The sequence below is a fragment of the Cygnus olor genome, chromosome 4, assembly GCF_009769625.2.
Source record: "Cygnus olor isolate bCygOlo1 chromosome 4, bCygOlo1.pri.v2, whole genome shotgun sequence".
NCBI lineage: Eukaryota > Metazoa > Chordata > Aves > Anseriformes > Anatidae > Cygnus > Cygnus olor.
Window position 1 is genome coordinate 21,331,610 of NC_049172.1, and position 24,688 is coordinate 21,356,297.

At 38.5% G+C, this 24,688-nt stretch overlaps 1 protein-coding gene across 1 annotated transcript in view; it reads right to left on the minus strand.

The window, feature by feature from the left end:
* Positions 1 to 1,043: 1,043 nt before the first annotated feature.
* TENM3 (teneurin transmembrane protein 3) overlaps positions 1,044 to 24,688 on the minus strand; it is a 1,331,063-nt gene continuing 1,307,418 nt past the window's right edge. Inside the window, 7 exon segments of the mRNA XM_040554455.1 lie at positions 1,044 to 4,664; positions 8,052 to 8,182; positions 10,894 to 11,289; positions 11,292 to 12,504; positions 13,960 to 14,256; positions 19,105 to 19,340; positions 20,073 to 20,248. Coding sequence (XP_040410389.1) covers positions 3,909 to 4,664; positions 8,052 to 8,182; positions 10,894 to 11,289; positions 11,292 to 12,504; positions 13,960 to 14,256; positions 19,105 to 19,340; positions 20,073 to 20,248 — 3,205 coding nt within the window. The 3' untranslated portion in view covers positions 1,044 to 3,908.

The following is a 24,688-nucleotide window of genomic DNA, read 5'->3' on the forward strand; positions in this document are numbered from 1 at the left end:
TGAAACGCGCCATATGTGTAGCTGTAGCTTGCCATTCTGGAGGTAACCGTAAATCATGGTATTAACATTTTAAGAATTTTTTTTTTCTCCTTCTTTTTTGTGATGTGCCTTTAAAAGAATAGCATAAAGACTCAAAACTGTGTTTTAATTCACCAAGTTTTAAACTCAGCAATTGAAGACAGAATTCAAACATTTTGTCATCTCGGATTCTCTGCAAACACAGCCTATTCTCTCATAGACAATCATTTTAAACTGTTATTTTATGCAGTGTTTCTTCTTTTGCAGTCTTTCAGCCATCACTTTAAAAGTGCCTCTGAAGAGTGGCAGTGGTAACTGGCATTTTTTTTTCCTTGTCAAATGCAAATCTCTCACCTCCCAAGTGTGAACATACAAAGCTCTCTGACTGGCTTTTTTTTTTTTTTTTTTTTTAATAACAAAATTAGGGCACAGTTAGCTAAGCAGAGTGACCCGATTCATGCTGGATCAACATGTTATCAACTTGAGGTTGTCACTACAAAGTAAGTGTGGTGAAGTCTGCCTGTTCCAACTAAAATCAAAGCGATCTCCTGACATACAGTGGAGCTGAAGTCAGCAGTTTCTATAAAGTGGGTCTAAATGCAGATTGAAGGATCTCTTCTGTGTATATATGTAACTACCAGTGCCAACCTAATTATTTCTAATCAAATACTTTTTGTCGTATTTTTACTCAGGAGGACATGAGAGAAAACAGTTCTAAGTGATTTTTTTTTTTTTGTTCTTTGGCTTTTCCTTATCTATAGAAGATTTGACTTTGTGAGGTATATTTAATGTTTTCTCTAAAGTAGGCCACCCGAGAGATCCCATGGAGTAATTTGCTTTGCTGAGTTAGCAGACTAAGCCATTGGACGGAGGAAAAAAGACACTGCCAACTGTGAAGCAAATGAATCAATACCCGTGCAACTGGATCGCTTTGCTTCTTCCGATAGAACCAGAAAAGCGATAGTGCAGCTGTAATATCTGACATACAGGTTTAAAAAGCAAATATAAACACACACACACGCACACATTGGGTTGGCTTTTATTGGAAAGCCTAGATGCAATCTATAGTTATCAATTTGTGGAAAATTCAGGACACATATAAAGTTAAGAAGGCAAATTAAAAGAACAATACAAATCAGACGAAATATACATCTCAAAATATCAGGATAGCATTTTGACTGGCATTGCCTAAAATACTTAGAATCTCCTTTTTTTGTAATATGTTTCTTTTAATTATACATATTTTTTTCTTTAAAAAGATCTTTTGTTTATATATTCCCCAAGGTCACTATTTCCTGCAGGAGCATGTCCAGATCACAAGTCTTTTTTTAGCAAGAAATAGGCTCATTATACCTACTAACAAGGCCACTAATTGGCTTGATTTGACTTTATCTAAAATGATCACCAACAGATACTATAATTTGTTGTTTATTGGTGCCAGAACAAAGGAGAAGGAACTGGTACGCGTCAAGTAGAAGATATATTTCATTGTTGACATGTTATACAAGCTTTTCATATTCAAACAGAACAGAAACATTTGACATAATTTAGAATATGAGCCTATTTCAACAGAGAGCACTTACAGCATGCTAAATACAGTGCTGTGGAAGAGCCACCCAACAGAACTGCGAACACCTAGCATTTTACATCTTCAAAAATAATACGTAGATCAATGACACGCCGCTGGGGTCTGACATATCATCCTCCTCTCTAAATTTAGGGCCCTCAAGGCTTCAAGGGTAAAAATACTAACAACTAATCTGTGCTTTCATTCTAATAGATGATTAGCATTCATTATATGTGTAATTAGTTCTGTATGCTCTACCAAATACACACATACAGTAACAGCACCGATACTGTAGATTCGGTAGCAACTTGGCTGGGAGAAATTCAAATCTGTTTATCAAACAATCCTAATGTGCAATTTAGAGTATGTAATACCATAGACTCTCAGAATACAAAGCAGTTAGAAAACTATTTTTATTACATCCACTTGAACCATTCATAGTTAAGACACGTTCACTTACTATGTTTCGTCATTATAATACATGGATAGAAATAACTGTGTATATTTCAATGAACATCAAAAAAAAACAAACAATTTTGTCTCATCTTAAAAATATTTGTTTTTGTGGCTGAATTTAGTGCTCATGAGAGTAAAGCTCTAAGAATGGTTTCAGCCAATATGTAGAACAGATGCCGTAGATGCCCCTACAGGCTTCCTATAAGGAACCAGCTGCACACTTTGGTTACGTCCTGCAGCAAATACACTGGGCCTTGGAGCAGAGCATGCCAAATCTATGCAGTGGTGTTGAGATGCAGACTAGGCACTAGGATTAGACCTTCCTCTCCAACCCCGTGTTCTGTTTTCACAGTAATGGAATTTGATCTGCCAGCTGAAGGCCAGGAAATGAACCTACTGAACAGCCTGCCTGCCTAAAGAGCTATTGTGTAGCATCAGGTCAGAGGTACGCTTCTTCTATCTGGAGTTATAACATCTAAAAGACCTGTACTATACAGAAGACAAAGTTGACATAACTGGATGAAACTACATCATTTCTTCTTCTTCTTCTACATACAATTTGCCAAGCACCTGAGACACTATTCTCTCCATTGTGAAACAAAGCTTCTAAAAAAACAACAGAAACCCCACTTGGTATGAATAAATGTCCATTTATTACGTTAGGGCTGAAAAAGACAAGGAAAACCCAACCTATTAAAGTCTTCCATCATAATAAACGAGACTTATTTGGTTACTGTGCCTTCTAACAATGACTGATGAAGTGGCACTGGCCTGGGTGACAGGAGAGGTACAGGAGGGAAGGGAGCTGCAGTCTGATTCAGCCAGCCACTTTGGAGTGTTTCATCCTATCAGCAGAGTGATAGATGCACAGCTTTAAACCTAATACAAAAATATTAACACTTTTGGACATTAGTTATCACTGTTATATCTCTACAATATAATCCTTTATACTGTACAGCTATAACATAAAGGTGCAATTCCTTTTTCTTTAAAAAAATCACACACAGCACATGTTTTTATCATTTTATTTTTAAGTATAAACTTTTTTAAACACTTTACATAAATTAACTCCTCTGAGACTAATATTTGATGTACAGTAAATTGTAATTCATATAAAAATCCATAAACAACTTGTCTCACATAATTTACAAAAAAAATCAGGGTTTCCTTTGCTTATCTGTAACAAGGATTCTACTTGCAGTTTTTTCCCCCCAAGGCAAACCATGTTAGCATTGTAAAATCCATTATTAAATTCCCATGGTAGCATAAGTCACTTGTGCCAATGTCCTTTTAGAAAGCAGCACAGTTTAAAGCAGTTGGGTTGTCTATAAACAGTAATTTTTGCCCCACGTTTTAAAATTAACAGATATATACCACATCCTATGCAGTGAGAAAGAGAGAGAAAAGGAGAGAGAGAAAGAGAGAGACTACTTCTGGTAAGCAAAGGTCAACAATTCAGTAACATTTGGAAACACTGTATGGGTCTGTATCTTAATTAAATACAGTGCCTCAAAGGAACAGACAGCCTGTTGCAAAATCTTTAGGCCTTTTTCTTTTCTTTTTTTCTTCTTTTTTTTTTTTTTTAATACTTTTCAGTCCAACTTGAGTGCAGCGATATGCATATGTAAACATATTCTTTAAAGCAGATCACCTTTAAGGTCATTGAGAAAAAAAAGTTTTGTCATTAGCAGTATCATTCTTCTGGAAGGCGCTCTTTTCCTTAGAGTCCATTCGGATTGTGCTACAGAAAAAATCTGAGCAAAGATGTAAGCTTAGGCTCAAGTAGTAATGCAGCAAAACAGTTTGGTCTCCTTTTTAGAAGACACTGGTACACAGTCTCTTTGGCAGCCTGAGCTAAGCCAGTGTGTTACCTCTTTCCTATCTCACTTTGTCTGAGGAACTGTATATTGTTAGCGCTGTCTGCCAATTCTGGATATTGCTCCACAGAGAGTACATAGTACCCATCATATCCTTGTACCTTTCCAGCACTTAGCAACTGCCTCTTTTCTCCTTCTGTCCACAGCCTGGCGCCTTCCTCTCCATCCCTTACTCTCTGTTGTTCTCTGGCCCAGGCACTGGAAAGGGCTCTTTGCCTGGCTTGCTCCAGTATTCGGGCTTTCTCCTCATCAAGCGTCATGCCATAGCGGACGTGAAGCGCTAAAGCACCGTATTGCATTTCTACATCGGCAAACCTACGAGTCCTGCCATTCACCACGGTTGTGGACTGGGAAACGGTGACGTTGATGCCATTCTCCAGGGCCTTCCGCCCACTCGTCAGCCTCAGTGTCCCAAGGTCACTCTCGGGGGAGGTGGTCTTGATAAAATAGTGCGTGTCCTTTCCTTCAACGGTGAAATGCAAGTTTTCTAGGTAGTAGGCGTTGTTCAGAACAGCTGCCACTTTTATGCAGTCCTCGTTTGCGATGTTGAGCACGTTCGTTTGCACTTTCCCTTGATTGACAGCCAGCATCACCCCTTTCCCGATCAGAGACTTCACTGTAGCAAACCACAGCCATGACTTCTCTCCGCTGGATTTCCGTCTGCTGACCTGCACTTCTGCCATCTTTCCCAGGGAAAGGAAAGCCTTTGCTTGTCTCGCCACTTGTTGTTGCACTCCAGAAATTGGCTGTAAACAAGAACAGAAGTTTTACCAACCATCTGTAGCCCTCTAGATGCCAAACGGGCAGGCTTTCTTGGTGCGCTGCCCATGGACGACAACAGGATATGCCACAACTGACAGTGCCAAGGAGTTAATTAAATCTACATACTGCTTGTTCTACTGAGCTGCAAGACTATTTGGTTTGATAATGTTTCTCTCTTTGTCTCCCTGAGAACCTGCGCATGCACAAAAGCACTGTTTATTTCACAGGCTACTTAGTGGGCCACACAGGACAGACTTCTGCAATACTAATACTTAATAGGGGAAAGAGCTGTCTTACTACAGTGTTGTCTCATCCTTTGAGCCTGTTCAGCTGTGGTTCCTGTCTACCACAGTTCCATCTAAATTGAGGAGATTTTTGCAAGTCATGAAGCTGTGTGTTAAAAGAACAAGCCTTTCTTTACACCGAGTCAGGAGATACAGTCTCTTAAGTAGCCGTGGTCCAAGGCCAAACTGCAGGGAGGCTCTCATATCCCCTGAAGCTGGTAAAGGAAGGGGGCAAACCATGAGGATAGGCTTTATGGGAAAAGAGGAGGAGGTAAATGGTATGGAGCAGAGGAGTGGAGCGTTGGGGACTGATGCTCTTCCTTGCAAATACAGGCACAAACTGACAAAAGGGGATGTGTGAAAAAGCTGCAGCCACTCCAGCTACGTGAGCATCCATTTCCCTTCAAGTCTCAGCATGCTGGCTGGGGCCTGAAAGAGACGAGCGGTCTCTCTCCAGAGAACTTCAGAGGGGCGTAATCCTGAATACAGCAAAGTGCTTTGTTGACAGCTGGCAAAGAAAAGGGGCAATGAATGAAAATAACCAACAGGCAAGTCTAAAATACGCTCACTTATTACTTCATGTTTTCCCTTATCTAGGGTGTTCTTGTTGGAAAGGCAGGTGTGCCATAAAGGGGAGCAAATTACAGTTGCAGTTCTGAGATGGGAAAGCTAGGATAGGAAAATCTGTTTTAAAAGTTTGTTTGACTGTTAAGAGCTACGTGTAGGCCAGTATGCTAGATGCACTCTTGGTAAGGTGAGAGGACAACCAGAGACCAGGACCTGTCAGCAGAACTGCTGTGGTTAGCCCCAACGGCAAGAAAAGTAGGAGCAGCCAGCAGGAATGGTTACCTAGCGTGGCCAGACAGCGGGGCAGCTCACATTATGGGGTCAACCGTGGTTGGGATGAGACCTTACCACTGTGCAGAATAGGCACATCCTATCTGTCTAACCCTGGGGCTTAACAACAACAAGCTGTGAATGAGATCGTATTGACGGAGGTGGAGAGCAGACAGCTGCCCTAGCAGTTGTCTCAGCAGGAAACAGAGAGAAAGATTTAAATAGCTTTGGCTGCACTTTCGAAAAGGAGTAGTTAGTTTCTGTAGATTATCCAGCTTATCTTCCAATTGACCCCTTGTCCTTTCAGTAAAATATTGTTTAAACCCACTTAACTCTTGACTGACAAATAAGGCATGAGCCTGTTCACTCTTCCGAAATTTTTGGATGGGATACCAAGCAGGAGTCATTAACACAGACTCTGCAATCTTAATTCAGCCTTGCTGCTAATCAAAGCCTGGCAAAAGGTTTGCAAAGGCTTCTCTGCTTTGCCACGAGGGCAGCTTTCTGGAGGGTACAGTTCCTGAGGGAATTCAAATTGACTTGGGCTCTCAACTCCCCTTAAATGTGGCAGATTCTTGTCTGCACTTGCTAACAAGTATGAATTTCAGCTGTTCTGAATCCTACAGGAAAGCTACTGAGCACAAGATATATTCTAGCCAGCACACTCATCAGTGAGAGCAGCAAGATGCTATAACAACTTAATGACAAAATTTGTTTATTTTTAACGTAACCTCAGAGCTCTGAAGCAAAACCTTAGAGCTGAGTACAGCTTACTCCCTAAAACGTTTCAAAATACTAAGCGTTTCTTATGTTTACTTCTGGCTCCTGGTTGTGTTTGCTTATTCAACAGTGAATACCAAAGTTACAACTTCTTCCTACCTGAGAATTTTGCGTCTTTGTTTTCCTCCCACCTCTCTCTCCCTCCCTCCTCCTTTGTCATGTCGCATGTCCCTGGCACTCCTCACATGCCTCCCTGGTACTCCTGTCCTGAAGGAAGGTTTCTGACAACTAGCTGGCTGCACCCATCTCTTTGGCCAGACTGGTTCTCTTCCTGGTGCCCTTTTCCTGGCGGTACTGGGTAATTGTGTTCTTTAGCCTTTGAGATCTAAATAAACAGCCTCTAGTGGTTCCTCACAGCAGTGCCTGATTGACAGGTCTCTTATCTCCTGATAACAGCCCAGAGTACATGCAACACTCTTTACTGCTTCTACTATTCATGGACAGCACCATTCTCGTGGTGTACTCTACGGTCTTTCTCCATTACTTGGTCCCTGGCTATTGAACTATACAGCTAGTGGGTCACCTCATGCATGCAGAATTCCCTTCCATATATTCCCTTCTGTTGTGCCACCTTTTAATGATTTTTTTTTTTGGTCTAAATTAGCTTGCAAGGTTTTAATCTTGTAAAGTTCTGTATCATGATTCTTGTAAAAAGAGAATGGTTTTTGACTGCTCATGATCAGATTACCCATTTTACTGTCTCTTTTAACACTTCCTTCTTAACTGAGAACTGTAGAATTTTAGAGGGCATAGGTCTTTGATCTTTGAATAAGCTTGATTTGTAAACAACATTTTCTTTAATAGCGGGTTTGGATTTTAACTTTTCCATTCATTTCTTTTATCATTTAAAATTCTAAGAGGTTTTCAGGTTTGAAGTTCATTTTCTTCCTCCCAAAAGAACTTCATAAGCACCTGGAGTTTTGGTTTTATGTAATGTAATGGATTTTACCTCAGGTAATTTCATTTTCAATATTTTATCTTTACATATAAAACATGGTTAATATTAAAGAGAAGTAAAATTGTAGTGGTGCCTGGTATGCATAATTTATATCACCTGTTCTTCTGTTTATTTCACAGTCTATTTTTTGCTACAGTGTTCAGTTTCTGCCTTCAGGCAGAGTGTTAGTACAAATCTAATCTCTGTAGTTTCTGCTAGGAAACTCAGACATCTTTAAAGGGTCTTAAACTTCTTTTAGTTGATTATTGTCCTTCTGCATTTTTATTATTGCTGAAAGCAAACAAAAAGCTTATTCAAAATTGTACCTAGCTTAGCAAATCTGTAAGAAAGAACATCATCTGTAACTTCTTAAATTATTTTGAAAATAAATAGATAAAAATCAGAGGTTTGAAAAGTACTGTTCAGATTTAACTTAGCAAGTAGCCCTGGCAGGATTATCCATGCCTATTAAGAGCTGAATAGAAGGGAACATTCTATCTCCTTCCATTTGTATGCTTATCTTTGTTTCTTACAGGTATATCTTCCCATTGCTGGCTCTTCACAAGTTCATAGGAGGGTTCTGTTAAATCAAATTTAGGAACAGGAAAACCGGGAATGGCATTGTGCAGATGGAAGCCGAATGTCACCAGCCAGCTGTTAACATCTGAAAGAGATTTAAAAAAAAAAAGAGAAAAATGTTAGAATTGTTCAATATTTTGTAATTATTTGTTACCATTTGTACATGGAATAGCTTTGACATAGTTGATCTCCTTCTGTAAGATGAAAATTATTCAACAGTCTTTGCTTTGATATGTATGGATTTAGATTTGTGCTACAGCTAGAATAGCAAGCCGATGTAGAAAACCTGAAGTCCTAAGCTTATGTGAAATTTCTGCTCTGTGTTCCAGGCTCTTTTGAAAGGTACTGCAGGTTTCAGCAATTTTAAAAGCCTCAGTGACTTCCAGAATGAATATAGGAGCATGACTGGGTGAGATTTCTTTCCAATAAAGCCTAAACTAACTGGGATTTCAGGGTCAGACTGATCACTCTCTTTGTTATACCTTCATCATCAATACATCAAAATAAAGCGAAAAAGTGCTGCTGAACACATCCAGTTCTTTTGTTATATATGTTTTATTGTAGTGTCTTCAAACTGTATCTGAAATAACACCTTTACAGTCAATTACCTTTTAAATGATTTGGCATCTAATTTATGTTGATTCAAGAGAAATCTCCCCCTCTTCCGGATGAAGTCAGATTGATGAAGTTAAAAACTAATGAAATGTATTATAATTGTGTCAGTAAGTAGACAGAATACTAAATTAGCATTAGATAACATTATTTATGATACACTTTATGTTCTATTAAAATAAATAAATTAGGGATGCCAGCAATTAACTAATTAACAATTGTTGGGCAAGAATGGGTGCTCTGCCTTGCTGGTTTGTCTTTCTACCCTATCTTTCACAAATAATAAGCTTGGTGGAAGTTGGCAGAGTGCTCCTTATCGAGTCTAGTAGTTTTTATTTAAGAAAACCCCACACAAGTGGAAGAAGGAACAAAATTCTTCCAAATCTTAATAAAAAATATGTACCCCAAAATAATTTATAACCTTTCCAGATAAATGATATGCTTCATGAGGCTCTGGATCTAAAAATGCCAGCCAGCTGAATTAGTCATTGTAATGATAACCTCGTACAAGCAGTATGTATCTATGTATTCCATATGTGGAAGATGTTAATAGAAGAACTAAAGCTGTATTATGAGGGCAACTTTTGAACCACATGCATCATTTTCAATGCCACAAACAATCTGATTGCAACTGCAGCCCCTATAGCACATGCTGCTAGCAGAGGCCAGATCCAAAGGTTTACTATCATCCTTGCTCCGAGGCAGCCTGTTAGCAACCCTATTAATAGCTGCTGGTTTTTAAATTAATGCAAACCCACTTCATTCCTAGTATGCTTCTCTGAGTGGTAGCCTCACAAAGTGGAGCTGAGCTCCTCCTTTGTCTAGTGCTGTCTGTGTAAAATATACATTTATTCAAATACAAAAATTCAAATGATTCTGATTGAACCATGCACTTTTCAGAAACTTCTGGTGATGTGTGTTATTTTCTGTACGTAGATTAATGGAAAACAATACACATCGCTAACTCTAGATCCACAAAAAGCATATAGAGGTTCCCTAACAACTCAATTGTACAAGTCAGCAGCTTTCTATTGCCAAAAGAGAATTCTGTACTATTTTTTGTATGTCCTGCTCTGTACTTCCCAGTCCTGCCTGTGTAGTCATTGGACTACACACCATTGTTGAACTTCCCTTTCTTAGCCAATTTACGTTAGCAGCCTTGCAAAAACACACTCTGGCAAATATCAACCAACATACTTCCAGTGAACACTTTCTGCCGTGTTCATGAATTTAACTGGTCACAGAAAGACTCCTCCTGCCCTTGCTACTGTACATTCTCACTCCCTCTTGTTTTTGGTACACAAATATGCATTTCTTACTGACCAATAGCCCTGATCCATAAAAAAAAAAACTTAAAAAAAACACCAAAAAACAGACTAATTCAAATGTAAGGAGATTCTCATGAGTGTTCTTGAGGGGATCTTGCTCTTGTACTTCCTCAAGAAGTCTATCTATTTTCATTATAAGAGCACTTGGCAATGTGTTACAATACTGGAAGGAGAACCTAGAACTCCCCTTTCCTCTCCCAATACACTGAGATCTCTGAGCAACCCAGTGTTACAGTTCAGTTGGTGGATGAGGAAGAGACGTATTGCACTGGTACGTTGAAATGTACTTTGGAAAACTCAACCCCTCAGTATACTGAGATACTCTGAATTATCATTTTGGGTCAAGTCTAATACTAGGGCATCACAAGGATTGTGTAGGACACAAGTAGTTCTCTTACTGTAGTTACCTATGCCTAAAAGCTAATAATATGTTGTGTATTTCCATCTCTCTTAGGTACCTAAATCAATGTCTAAAGCTAGACAAGATATTTCAAGATTGCTATTTCACCATTCATGATGAGCATGTTCGCTGTAGTTCATTTCATTGTAGAGAGCTTAATGTTTTCTCGTAAATAGCTTTTCCAAATACAACATATCAAGGTACTTCACCAAAATTGTACATTCCAGTCTAAACTGGATGTTTATAGGCCTAGCACACCAAGCTAAAATCACTTTGTTGATCTGGTCCTAAATGCCAAATACTTTTCTGAACAATTATTTTCCCTGCGAGTTTCTTTAGTAACCTTCCACACATAGTATCCTCAGTCTCTAACCCAGATAAACAGATTCCAGATTATAAGAATACAGAGAGAGAAAAGTTTGAGCAAGTCTTGCAATTTAAGTAACCTTCTTTTACCTGTGATGTAATCCTTCACATCATGTATTTTACTTGCTGGGTTGTTATTTCTAAACATATACAAATTAAAAGGAGCTGGATCCTTCCCAATTCTCTTCCAGACTTCAATATCAGGTGTTGTCCACCGGCCTGCCATTATGTCATAATCTCTTTCTCCAAAGTGGACTAGCTTGGTCAGTGGGTCGTATAAGCCTCCGTGGAATCCTATTACCAGCTGGAAGTCGAGGTTAGAGTCAAAGTAGATCTCTCCATAAGCAGTGTATTGAATTTGCTTAAGCATGAGACCATTGCTACTAAAAACAGCCAGTGGTGTCCCCGTATTGTCTGATGCAATGTAAAACTCATCTCCACTGCTAATCTCCATGGCAAAAAGATGTCCTTGCAGGTCATAGTAAGAGAAGTGATTTCAGAACTTGAGTGGTTGTATACGTGAGTGATCCTGGTTGGGTAAGTAAGGTCTGCATAAAAAAACTGGAGATGCTGTCCAAGGCTGGTTTTACTGGAAACTCGTCGTCCCAGTCCATCGTAACGGTAAATCACTGTCCATCCACTGCCTTTGCTATAAACTCTAGTAAGAAGGCCCTTTGAACTGTATTCAAAGATTTCAGTACCCCTCTGACGCAGAAATCCATCTTCATCTAATCGATACTGCACGTCCCCTAGCCGGGTTATTCTGTCTCTCAGGTCATAGCGAAGTGGCGTCAAACGGGCGCTGCTACTGGGGTTGAGCAAGTGGAGGTTGCCATTCAAGTCATAGTTGTATCGCCACATTATTTTTTCATTCAGATAAACTGTCTGGAGCTGACCATCTACATCATACTCGTAAGCGTATTTCGTGGTGTTGGCAAATGGCCCAATCTTAATTTCTCTTTTTGTCACTCGTCCCATGTTATCATACTGAATTGTAATCCAATACATTAGTGACCGAAATATTTCGTACTGAATTTCCTTGATGCGACCATGTGCATCAAAGTGTTTTGTGTAAGTCATTACAGCTGTAGAGATGATTTGGTTAATATCATAATATATAACTCCAAATTTCCCAAATTGTTCTACTTTGCCGGAGATATCGTCAAACTGGTAGAGGTCAATCGGCAATGGGGTTTCATTGATGACACCTTGCATGCTAGTCACTCTGAAGCTATTGTCATAGCTGTAGTCAAATCGGGCATTTACCATTCCGTCTTCGCTAAAGCGGAAAATCTGTCTGTCAATCAATGGGCCGATTTGCCTGTATCTAATGGTGCAGATAAAGCCATCGCTTTGGAGGTTTACTGTTTTCAGGACTCCTGCTGTCTCATCATAAGTAAAACTAACTCTTGTACTATCGTATAAAATTTCTGAGAGCTTGGTCTGCCGTCTGTACTTGAATAATACTCTTCGGCTTGTCCCCAGGAAAGCAGTTTGAAGGAGCTGCCCTTCTTCATTGTAGTCCATTATAACAGAAGCATTACTTTCAGGGGGGTTGTATATATTCCGGTAATAGCCAATGGAGCGAATAGTCTGCATGGTATGACGAGCAACACTGGGCATGGTGACAGCAGAAAGCCGATCCAACAAATCGTATTCAAAGATATATTGCCGCTGGCTATGAAGCAGAAGAACCATTGACTGAAAATTAAGAACAGATTTTTACCATGTGACAAATGGTGGAGTACCCCCCCACATACACTGATACTATTTCTTTGCAAAAATGTGACATTCCCACTTGAGAAAATTATCTCCTCTTTAATTGAGTTATCCTTGACCTTACATGTTGTTAACATCTCCCTGCCTAATTTACTTGGATGCTTAATTTTAAGGGGTTCTGTAATTAGTAGTTCGACATTCATAATTTGCTGCTTGTTATGACTGTATCACTCTTTTATCAAGCACTCACAGCTAAACAGCAGATTGTCAATGGATTCAGATAAGTCATGTTTAATATGGGAAGAAGAAAAACTGTCTTGGAGCCATTAACTCAGGAGGAGAACAACATATGGGAGATACAATTTCTTCCCTACAATTAGAGATGACTTTAAAGAATTTGAATAGCCTGAGATCTCTGAATACTGTGTTCTGTACGTGTTAAGACATAGACAAAAGAATTGTTTGATTATTTATATCAGAAGGAGCCACTCAGAATTATTCTAACATTTTTCTGATGTGTGGCTATTATGTATCATAGGTCTGAATTAAATTATGTCTGCAATGACTGGCAAACAGTATTTGCTAAGCAACAGATTCAATAGGAACAATTTAAATCCCACAAAGAAATTGATTCTGTTTTTGCACAGAATCACAGCATGGTTTGGGTTGGAAGGGACCTTAAAGCCCACCCAGTCCCACGCCCCTGCCATGGGCAGGGACACCTCCCACCAGCCCAGGTTGCCCAAAGCCCCATCCAGCCTGGCCTTGAGCACCTCCAGGGATGGGGCATCCACAGCTTCTCTGGGCAGCCTGTGCCAGGGCCTCACTGCCCTCTGAGTGAAGAATTTCCTTCTAACATCTAATCTAAAGCTCCCCTCTTTTAGTTTAAAACCATTCCCCCTCGTCCTATCATTATCTGCCTGAGTAGAAGCAGGCATGAAAACTCACAAGGGGGATTTTCACAGCTATTTCTAGAGGAAGAGCTATCATTCAGTAATCAGTATATCTAATGAAGAACTCTGATTTTTGCTTATTATTTATTTCTATGCTACAACATGTAGGAAGTGTAAATTGACAGACACAACTATTTAAAAACAAGATTTTCTTGGTAGTGAAGAAAGAAGTGAATAATTTACAAATAAATGATTTTCTACCGAATTATATTGCAGACATCTAATTCCTGTACCTTATTTTAAGCATTTGAAATAAAAGGTAAATACAGATGCTGCTTAATTTAGAAAGTCATCAATTCTTAACAATTAGCTACAGCATGGTTACATATCTGTTTTATAAAACATTCCCATAGGAACCACATGTTGATATGTAAGAGTAATTGAAATACGCTTCCACTACCTGTTTTTACGTTGCATACAGCAGTCAGACGCTGCACAATTTTAGCACATTCAAAGCATTTTTAAAACCCTGAGTGTTCCTTACCTTTTCCAAGTACGTGTAACTCCAAGTTTTCCCATCAGCAAACACTCTAGACACTATCCTTCCCTGTCCATCATACTCTATTTTTTCACTAGTCGTCCCACGCTGTACGCTGCCTATTTGCCCTGTGGATGAATAGGTAACATTGACAGCCATCAGCTTGCTGCTTGGTAGCCACAGCGTGGGGTGCCCTGATGTGTCGTAGGCAATCCTCAGCAGAAATTTACGGTGGTCATCATAGATCTTTTCTGTCTTTGTGGTTCGATCAAAGTCAACTGAAAGGAGGTTTCTGCCATTAACCTTTTTAAAACAAACAAAATGACATCATAAATCATGCTGTTCAAACACTACCCACCTATTATTTCCACAAAATGCTAGCTATTCTCTGAATACCATTTCCAGTGATTGATTTGCTGTGTATATAAATTATTTTAGCAACTTCCTAATATAAATGTGATGCACTACATTAGCATATATTTTAAGAGGCTTCATTATATGAAGAGATGGCCCAGAATGTGTTGCTATTTGTGTTCTTCCTTGATGCTTAGTCAACTGTTAAGAAAATACTTAAAAATATGCACTGAAAACTTCTTCAATAAACAGTGCCATTTCAGAGAACTAACTATTTATTTTGTGGCAGTCTAAAATATATCTAGCAAACTATTAAGACATATCCCAGCAACTGCTGGTCCAGGTCATGACTATCAAACTCTAAGAATGAACTGAGTCCTAATCCTCCACAGCAAGTATTTTTCAAAAGAATAAATACAAAATTAAGATCTTCAAAACACATTTAATCTTCAAATTAAGATCAAACACTTTTTAGAACACAGGCTTTCACCTTTCTAGTTCAGATGGAAATTTAACTCAGTATATGATCCACAGCCACAATGTATTATTATGCTGAAATCTTCAGTATAGGTTTAAGTCCTTTGCCTAGTTAACTGACCAGTTAAAGCCATAAATGGCTGGAAGACTACAGAACCACTGCAAAACAGTTATAAATGCTTTGAGGTTTGTAATTATTTTAATGTCAAACAGATATATATATTTATTTATTTTTTAAATTAATATATGTAAACACAGTGATGGATAGTGAGTTTTATGTAATACCTTTAAAACTGGAATATGTCCCCTCTGTTTTAGTGTTTCAAATATGCTAACTTTCAGTTTCATTGAATCAGCTTTCATTTTTTGTATTTGTGAAATGAAAACGTCTGTTTTTCTTTTCCCATACTGGCATTTTTGCAATTCTCTGTTCATCTTCTGTAACTGCTTTCTAGTGTTCTCAAGCAGGCCTCTAAGTTTCTTTGTCCATCTGAAAACCATTTCTGTATATGCTGTGCCTTTTAGAGTTATTCCAGGTAAGGATGAAACACTGATAACTAAGATTTTTAACACTGTATCTTGCTAACATATGAGAAGTAGGGGACAGACATATAACTATGTGCATTAAGATTTGTTAAAAATTCTTATTCAAGTATTTGATGCATATATACCAAAGAAGTGAAGAATGAAGATGACTAAATAGCATTTTGAAGAGAGAAAGAAAATAGATATCCTGACCAAATAAATGGCTGGAGGATTTTTGCATTTTTTAGAGCTGCATGTTCAAAAATCCATATATCATGGACTTTGATACTTTTACCCAGAGGATGATGATCTTCTAAAAGATCAATATAAATTAGATCCTTTGTTATTAGCACAAAAGGTATTAAAGCAATGGCAATGGGTTATAGGAGAACATGAAAAAAACTCAAAATATTCAGTTTTGCTTATATCTGTCTATTTATCTATCTTCATTACCTCTATTTATGTTAACATGCTCATTTTTAATACGAAATCACTGGCATGACAACAATCTGCACTATCAATTTCAGAACAAAAAATCCTATTTTCATGTAAATCTTCTAAGTAAGGAACACAAAGTCTAGTAGATGCAGAATAGCTACATTATGAACTCAATGAGCCATCAAATATTATTTAAACATACTGTGAAAAATTAATGCTACAAGACTGATTCTAAAAGTAGTTTAACCTCTTTTATTATCTTTTTTTAAACTTTTTCATTTTCAGGTATTTTTTGTTTAAGTTATCCAACATTTATATTCAATCATTTGCCTAAATTTACACTTAAATCTTGTTTATTGCTGGCTTTTCTCTCTCAGCCTCTCCCACGCATGCCTGCACTCATCTCTCCCTCTCCCTGCCCGTTTTGCTTCTCTGATTTTTTTCTTCCCTTTCTCTCCATCTTACCTTCTTTATTTTACATTTAATTATGAGTTTTATTAATTTTCTTGTCTGCCTCTCAGGCTTAGATGCTGAAGTGAGAATAGGTACTTCTGATTTCTGAACTGGCAAAGAGGGAAGGATGGTTTTATGGTTAAGGCAGATGTCCAAGCAATTGTGGTTAATTTCGTGGCTAAGCACATCCTTCCGGTGTAAATTACAGCAAAGTACTTAATCTAGCTGTCTCGCTGCCTTATCTGCTAAATGGGATAATAACATCCCTTGATTCTCACTTTCCATCTCTCTTGTCTGTGTAAGGGCAGGATACTAGAAGAAAGGAAGTGCCTTTTTCTGTAGCCAGATTCATGCTTCCAAAATCTGCTGACAGAGCTCTTGCATTCAAACGTGAGCTTTGGGTGAAAGTGGCTGTGCTTGCATGATCTTGTAATACACGTGGCAGTTAGAAGGACAAATTAGCTTTGGTTGAATGCTTCTACAGCAAAGTGTAAACATTTTTATTGTGTCTAAAACAATCATACCTCTAAATACATTTGGTAATTCTGGGCTTCATTATGATATAAACAGTAATTCAGGAAATTTTCAATGAACAAACACAATGACACAAAACCAAGTCTCTTGACACCCCCTATATCCTGTCCTACTCTTTCAGTAATTATGGTGTCCAGCTATCCTGCTCTGCTCTATCTCCTGGTTTTCTTTCTAGTGGCTCCCTGAGAAGCATGAAACCAGACAGTGATTTCCCCATTAGGAGTAGGGGTATATTGTACCCTACAGAGAGATTCAAGAGGTGATGTGAAAACTGGGGATGTTTGCAGGACTTGGAGCTTGTCTGGAGGAGGTAGTGCAAAAACCCCTATTGTGAGGTCCCTCTCTGGTGTCACCTGTCCTCACTAGGTGCACCCCCTGAGACAGAACTCGTATCAGTTCCTTTATTTAACAACCTGGTAAGTGAGGGTCTGTCTTGGCCTCAGTAAAACTGCCCCAAAATGGCTCTTCCCTGAAGAGGACTGCCGGCACCTCCGCCAAACACCAGCTTAAAAACAGATGTACAGGTCCAGTGACGAAGCTATCTTATAGAGCACACACGAAACGAATCTGAACAAAAGTTAGATTGACAGAGGCTTGTCGAGTTCAGGAATGGTGAAAAACACAGTTAGTAATTTCTTTATGAAGACTACTAGTAGTGGGTATAACTAATACAAGATAGAAACCCAGGAGAGTACCACAGTGTACTTCCTGGTGTTACAGACTGCATATATATAATGCAGTGAAAGTGTCATATATATGAGTACATTTACTGGCAATACATTTTGTCACTGTTTTTTGTCTACATTTGTCTTCTCTGCAGCAAAATGTTACTGACATATCTGTAGATGGAAATGATGAGCTCTGTAAGTTATTCTTGTTCTTTCAGTTCTTGTTTTCTTTCTCCACCCCCCACCTACCCCTGAGCAACATTTCTGCGGTATCTTCCTAAGTAAACCAATTAAAAAAAAAACAAAAAACAAAAAACTTCCCTTTTATAATTTGGTAGCAATTTTCTTTTCTCTTATTAGCCCATATTCTCTGCTTGCCCTACTTATCACATTTGCATATACATTTTTAATTACCACTGTTTTGTCCTAATTTCTGATCTCTCACTTCCCCTCTCTCATGTTAGGTCTTTCCCTCTTTGCTGTTCCTTCTTTCAACTCTTCCAAGTCAGAGTTGCCCATGACATTTCTTTAACCTCCTTTGCATCTGAATGACAAAATTTTGCTTTGCTTTTTAGAACTGGACTCATAGAGATTTGTTTCAATACCAAAACCAACCATGTTATTGGTATGATTATTTATTTATTTATTTATTTATTTATTTTCTTAGCCTTCCTTCATGAATTACTTGGCAGGTGTATTATCCCAACTTGCTATGTAATGAGATGGCTATGAACCAGAACCACAAGGATGAGCTCCACAAGTATGGATTCCTTTTGCTCTTCCTTATTCATGGTAAGACTGCTACCACAGCTAGGTACAACTATGTTGTTCTTAAGCAGCAGCTATTGTACATAATCATTCTTCCTTCTTAGAAAAAAACAATTCTTCTTGCAGAGCAAGTGGTAGAGAGAGATAGAAGATGCATGGCAGCATTCCCTCCTTCCCAAAGGAAAGTAAAAAAAATTAAAATTAAAAAATGCCATGTTACCTCTCGGAAGTCAAGTGGTCTGAAATTACTTACCTTTATTTGATATACTGCCTAGGCCTTATTTTAAAGAACTGAGTTCAGTCCTAATAGTATGTCAGACCTCTGATGTGGTCTCGAAATGGTTTCCTGGCAACCCAATTTTAAATGCTTAATCTATGTTGTCTTTACCAAATGGCTGTCATAAATCATAGTTTGCTTCCTACTTACATTTCACACACTATATAGGAAGAAGAAATGCCAACAAAATGGTAAAGACATATGTTAGAGGAATATGCCATACACATTCACACAGTGTTACACCCTTTCCACCAGAAATAAGTATTAGTACATTTTTTATTTAAAATTTAAAAGAAAGAAAACTCTAAGACCATGCTAACTCATGGTAGACTAATTTAAAATGATTCAAAAACAAGTGTGTGAGTTCAGTGCTGGAATAAAAAGTGAAGGAAAGCAGTAAAAATATTCTTTTTATCCTGAGTCATTTCAAGGCATTGAAGGCTAAAAAGAACAGTTTAGAATCTGCAGAAAAGAGCAATTAATATGGAAAAAGAGCCAATATATAAAGTAACAAAAGCAACAACTTTCAACTCTACAGTAAGCTTATCTGCGGTAAATACTCTGTGGTTGTTGGATGGCAATACCTACAAGAATGCATTTACGTTTCCTCTCAGTTAATGAGAATGCAATAGACACCACACATGCTTGCATGCTTACCCTAAGCTTTCGGCCAAACACATTGACTTTTCCCTGGGCTTGCTCTTTCCGGAATCGCCACTCCACCAAGTTCTGCCCGTTCTCCCCTGGGAGGGTCATGTTCCTTTTTGCTACTGTCGGGTTGGCAGTGCCAGCCAGGACGTGCGGCTCTGTCTGGTAGTGTGAATCCAGGCCGCTGGCGTACAGGATTCTGAGCGAGCCATCATAACCGATCTGGTAGCTGTTTCTCAACTGATCTGAAAATGCAAAAAAAACACACAGAGAAACACACATTACATATGTGGGTTAAGTCTGCCTTTGTTCTCTACTCCTTATGCAATATATGCATGTAAAATCTTGACTTCACCTACTGACCTGACTAAAATAAACACCAAGGGTGAGACTGATGAAAACATCTGTGTCACATCCATGTGTATCCCATGAGAGCAAAAACACCTTTGGGATGTCACTTAAACACCTCTGAAAAATCCCACCTATATTCTTTGTATATTGAATATAGTCTCTGGAATTGCACAAAACATATTCTCTGCTGTTTCATTTGGCATTTTTGGCCACATCCAAAGTATGTTGTGACTAGTGACTTTTGCAAGGATGTGGCTGCTGGGATGCCACATGCTATTTTAAAGCTCAAATCTCACATTATGCTATTTTTACACCACTTTCCCTTGCAATCCATTTCACACTCTTTTTCCAGATTCCCTTTTTATGCAAAGTAGGTATTCTGACTACTTCCAACAACTGTTTGCAAAAGCTATTTGGTTAGAAAACATTTAATTATACTTTCATTGTACCTCCTTCCTTCCCTGAACAGCTCTTTTTATATATGTATAAAAGCATGTGTGTATCACCTCCTCCTCCAAACACTAGGCCTCTAAGTTTCCCTCTAAGGCATCTCATCTAAGCTGTTTGTACCAGAAGAAAAGAGTTTTCAGGTCAGTATCTGCCGAGAAATGTTTTGTATACAGTACCTTGAACCATGGTATAGAAAGAATCAATTGATGATAAGTTGGAAGTGATGCTGACATCTTCGTCTCTGCTGGATGATTCAACGTCCACCGTAATGGCCCTTTCCATTTCCCCGTGAAGGTTTGTGACAACTCCAGTAGGGAATGTAACGTTTGTTAGACGGCCCTCACTATCATAGCTAAAAAAAAAAAAAAAGTCCAAAAATGATACATAGCAGGAACAAATTGTTTTCATTTACAAGCAAAATGAACAAAAATACCAGCGACTCATATTGTTAATGCACTCTTGCTTTTTGTGCATGGGATAGGCACAGCAAAGACTTCAAACGTGCTTTGAAGTAGTCAAAAGACTGTTTAACATACAGGAGCCTCAATGGCGATAGCAAGAGCAAACAGATGGATCTTCAGCTCTGCATATGATTCTTTGAAGTGTGACCAGATCCTGCTGCACATCTAATTCACCGTTTCAAAGGGAGAGTATTTGTTGGTGCTAAATTCCGTAGCATTATGTACTCACTCCCTGTTACTGGAATAGATTTTTTCTGTTATTGTAGGAATCCTCAAAAATTTTCATAAAAAGGGTATCTAAACAGACTTTCCCTTTGGCCCTTCCTATTCACTGATTATGTGGACCACCTGCTCTCCTGGTCCTGAATGCTTAACATCCCTTGTATTATTAAGAGAAAGAATCTCGGGTAGTATTTATTCTACTTAAGCTGTTTGTAGCTGGAAATCATAGCAGCTAGCGTATATAACTTGATAGCTGCCTGTGGATCATAGCCTGAGAACTGTGGCACAAGCCACACAGGAGAAGCTTTTTTCTAGTGCCACTGACATTTCTTTAAACCAATAGTTACATATCCATTCAAGACTAGGTAGGTAGATATGATGTCTGTAATTGAAATAGACCTAGGACTTGTAAAACGTGTATTTTCCTGTGCTGTGTTAGGTATACCCCAGCTACTAATACCATTGATAAGGTATGTGCAGCTCTGTGCATGTGAAAAACGAGACTAACAAAGTGATCCCATCAGAAGTGCAGACAATTCCTAACAGTACTTCTTGAGACCCAAGTAAGCAATCAGTGAATGAAGGGGTACTTCCACTATGTTTTTCAAACACAGCACCAAGGCCAAGGTCAAATCCAAACATACACTGCAGTCACAGTGTACAGAGGTAAGGCACTGTGTAAGCTTCAGGTCATACAACTGCCTTTAGGATTAGCTCTTCAAATACTACAGCTGGGATTCATCAGCTCAGGTGTTCAGCTGAGACATGTTTTTCAGAATTAGTCTCCCTGTGTCTGCAACGGAGCAAAACAAGTATCTAAAGGGTGATTCAGCCCACCTAAGACCTGTTTGATGTCAGGAGTTGTCCATCCCTCTACCATGACTGTGCAGTAGGAAGCTGAAGGAAGCTTTATTCTCCTGAAGTACCTATAACATGACCCTGCAGATCCACAAAGCATGCTAGGCTCTTCATACTTACAATTATCATCAAAATGCTCCTTCTGGGAAAGAACCCCCCAAACAACAACAAAACAAACCAAGTATATCACTGAGGCTACAGAAACTCTTTTTTAAATTGGGAGAAATAACTCCAAACTGTTTTAACCCACAATACCCTCACTTTCTCTGTACATCGTGAGTACTGCACGGATTGCTGTAACTGAAAGGATTAGGTTTAGAAATGTTTTTTTCCAGTTTGCTTACTCTGTAGATTTGACAGCTTTTTGCACACAGTCATTTTCATCCTTTTAACACAGTTGATTTCCTTTGTTTATGAGAGACTTGCACTTAGCAACAGGAAAAAGGAAAGAATGTTTAAAAATCAGAAGCCCTTCTGCAAGCCAGGGAAATCAAGTGGGGAAACTTATTTCTTGAAGTTAAGTATAGTTCAAAAAACAGGGTTTCTTCCAGGGTGTTTCTATCCCTAATATTGGCTGTTTTTCCCATACAGGACTTGGCAAGCTGAGATGCTGCATTTATGCAAGAAACTGAAACAAATACACCAACATTCCTTGTGCATAAATTTGACTGCAAGCCCATTAATGACCTTCAGTTCCATAAATTTATTTTCTTTTCATGCACAACTTCCCTTTTAAACTCCCAGGGGAACATATATTCCCCAATTACTGTCCTTTCCTATTTTTCATGTTACAGAAGAATGCTTGAAAATGGTATCAAGTTATCTTTTCGGGAGCTATTTGTGTCCTTTGATTCCAGGAGCCAAGTGCCAGTTTTCATCTGGAACAATGCTTCCTAAAGTTACAAAAGGTAAGATTTCTCTGTAAGAACTTTTCTTCCTTTGAATCGTAACATTTACGAGAAATTAATTATACATATTTCTGAGTACAACACTGGAGCTGGGAAGCACTATGCATCTGTAGTTTTCAGTAGAGTGTGTGGCTTCACTACAGTATGCAGCGCTGAACATTGCTATTCTTGTTTTATGCATTCTTGCTTCCATATTATTTTTTGAGTCTGTGCATATAGTTCCCGAACTGGTCTCTTTCACAAATACATAAAAAGCACACCATGAGCCTGGAATAAGCAGCTAATATTATTACAGAGGGGAAGAGTTCAAAGATCAGCAAAATTCATGCTACACATTCATGTTCTTAAAAACATGACTTTAAAGCTAAAAGAATCTTAAAAGCCATGATTGCTTGGTTCAGGCATCCTAGTGCTGGAAGAAAATGTGAATGAGATGTGAAAAGTAAGAATAGGATTTCTCATACTTTTATAGCCAGGAACAAAAAGAAAGAAAGGAAATAGGTCTTTCTACAATTTATTACATATTCCATTTTATGATGGATTGTAAAGTGTGTCCTTCATTCTGTTCACAGCACATTGAATACTACACTTACTTCTATACTTGATATCTTTTTGCCCACAATGAAAGCCTTATCTACGCTCAACATAGCAACATCACTCATACCTTTGGGCATTCCTATGCTATTTTTCTTATTACATCCAAATATCCTTGCGTTCTGCTGCCAAGGTGAATTTATTCATCCAAGATTGTCAGTTTTAGACTGAGAGATTTATTTTATCTGTCTTGTGTTCTAATATTGAAATTGCCCTAACAGGAATGAGATATAAAGTCTAGAGGGCAAGCACCTATATTTGGCATTTCACAGCCTCTTTGATCTTTTCATCCAAACACAAGCACAGGCACACATGTTACTGCTGAGCCCTCTGATCTGCCTCCTATACCAGGCAAAGCCGTTCAACCTCTCTCTTAAATTCCTCAAGAGCAGGTTGCACATAAACATTTCAAGAATCTAAAACAAAACTTGCTTACTGGGCATTACCTCATGCGCTTTAATCCTATAAACCCCGTTCCACTCATTAACATAATGATCTTCATATTTGGTCAATAACTACAGAAGACAGCAGCAGGGGCAGGACAGTTGCCACCACCACTAGCTGAATTTCCCCTTAGATCAAATTCTTTTTCTTCCTTGGGGTGATCTGCCACTGCTGGCTAGTTTTCCCCTTTTGCAGTGAGAAATTCTCAGAGATAATGATTATCAGCTTCCCAGATTCTTGACCTTTCGCTCTTCACCTGCTGGAAGTCCCTCTTCCATTGTTCATCTTATTTAGTTTTAATTACATTCCTTCCCAGACCATTTTCTGTTCTAGTCTATGTAGGACAATTTTCACTTTGCAGTGATAACTTCCTGGCAATCCTTGTCACAGATGGAAATGCCCTACTTTCTTTATTTCTGACTTGTTTTTCATGTGAGTTGTATCATAGTTTGGAGCACATTTAGCTCGACCCCAGCTTGCAGAGCATTATTAATGTTTTATATTGGAAGTTACTTCAACATAAATAGGGAGCTATAGAAATGAAGTGTATAGTAAAGGTTGCTGCTAAAGCCAATAGCTAAGTTATGACTGATACTGTTTTTCCACAGACCTCTGCAGCATATTCCTGTAACAAAATAAATTCCATATTTTTTTTTCCAGCTGTTGTAAACATGTCAGGTTTAAGAGCAAGGCACACTGGTTCCTGTACATTTCAGATAACAAGACATACAGTGCAAATGTATATTATGTATTTCTTTAAAGACTGGTTATGGATTATACTATTAGTTGGGATACGGTATTAGAGAAATGAGGCATGAATACATCTCATAATACAGACATGTATAATTTTGACAGTAGAATGAAAAGTACTGTTACATACTCACTCCACACATTAGGCATTTCCTTTATACATCTTGAATTATCAAGAGTGGCTAGAAAATTCATGGCGCATTACCCTACTTGTTTCATGTTATTCACAGGAAGCCTCTTATATCAATGCACTGCTTATTGGTGGGTGAGAGCAGAAACTTCAAATTTCACTTTCTGCAGTACAGTGTGCTGTTGGTTTAGGTGTATAATCACTGTGTTCAGACACATACTGAAAATCCACCCTAACCTGGCAGTGAAATGTCTCACTGAGCTTTTTGTGGCCATTATGTTCACGTTTACAATGAAGACTATTGTCTTCAGCATTAAAGAATGTTTGTCATTTTGCAAATACCTTCTTTCAGCCATGTTAACCTCCCATAATGTACCTGAAGCTCAGTCCCTCCAAAAAGTGAACTTGATGTTTGAAAACTGCAG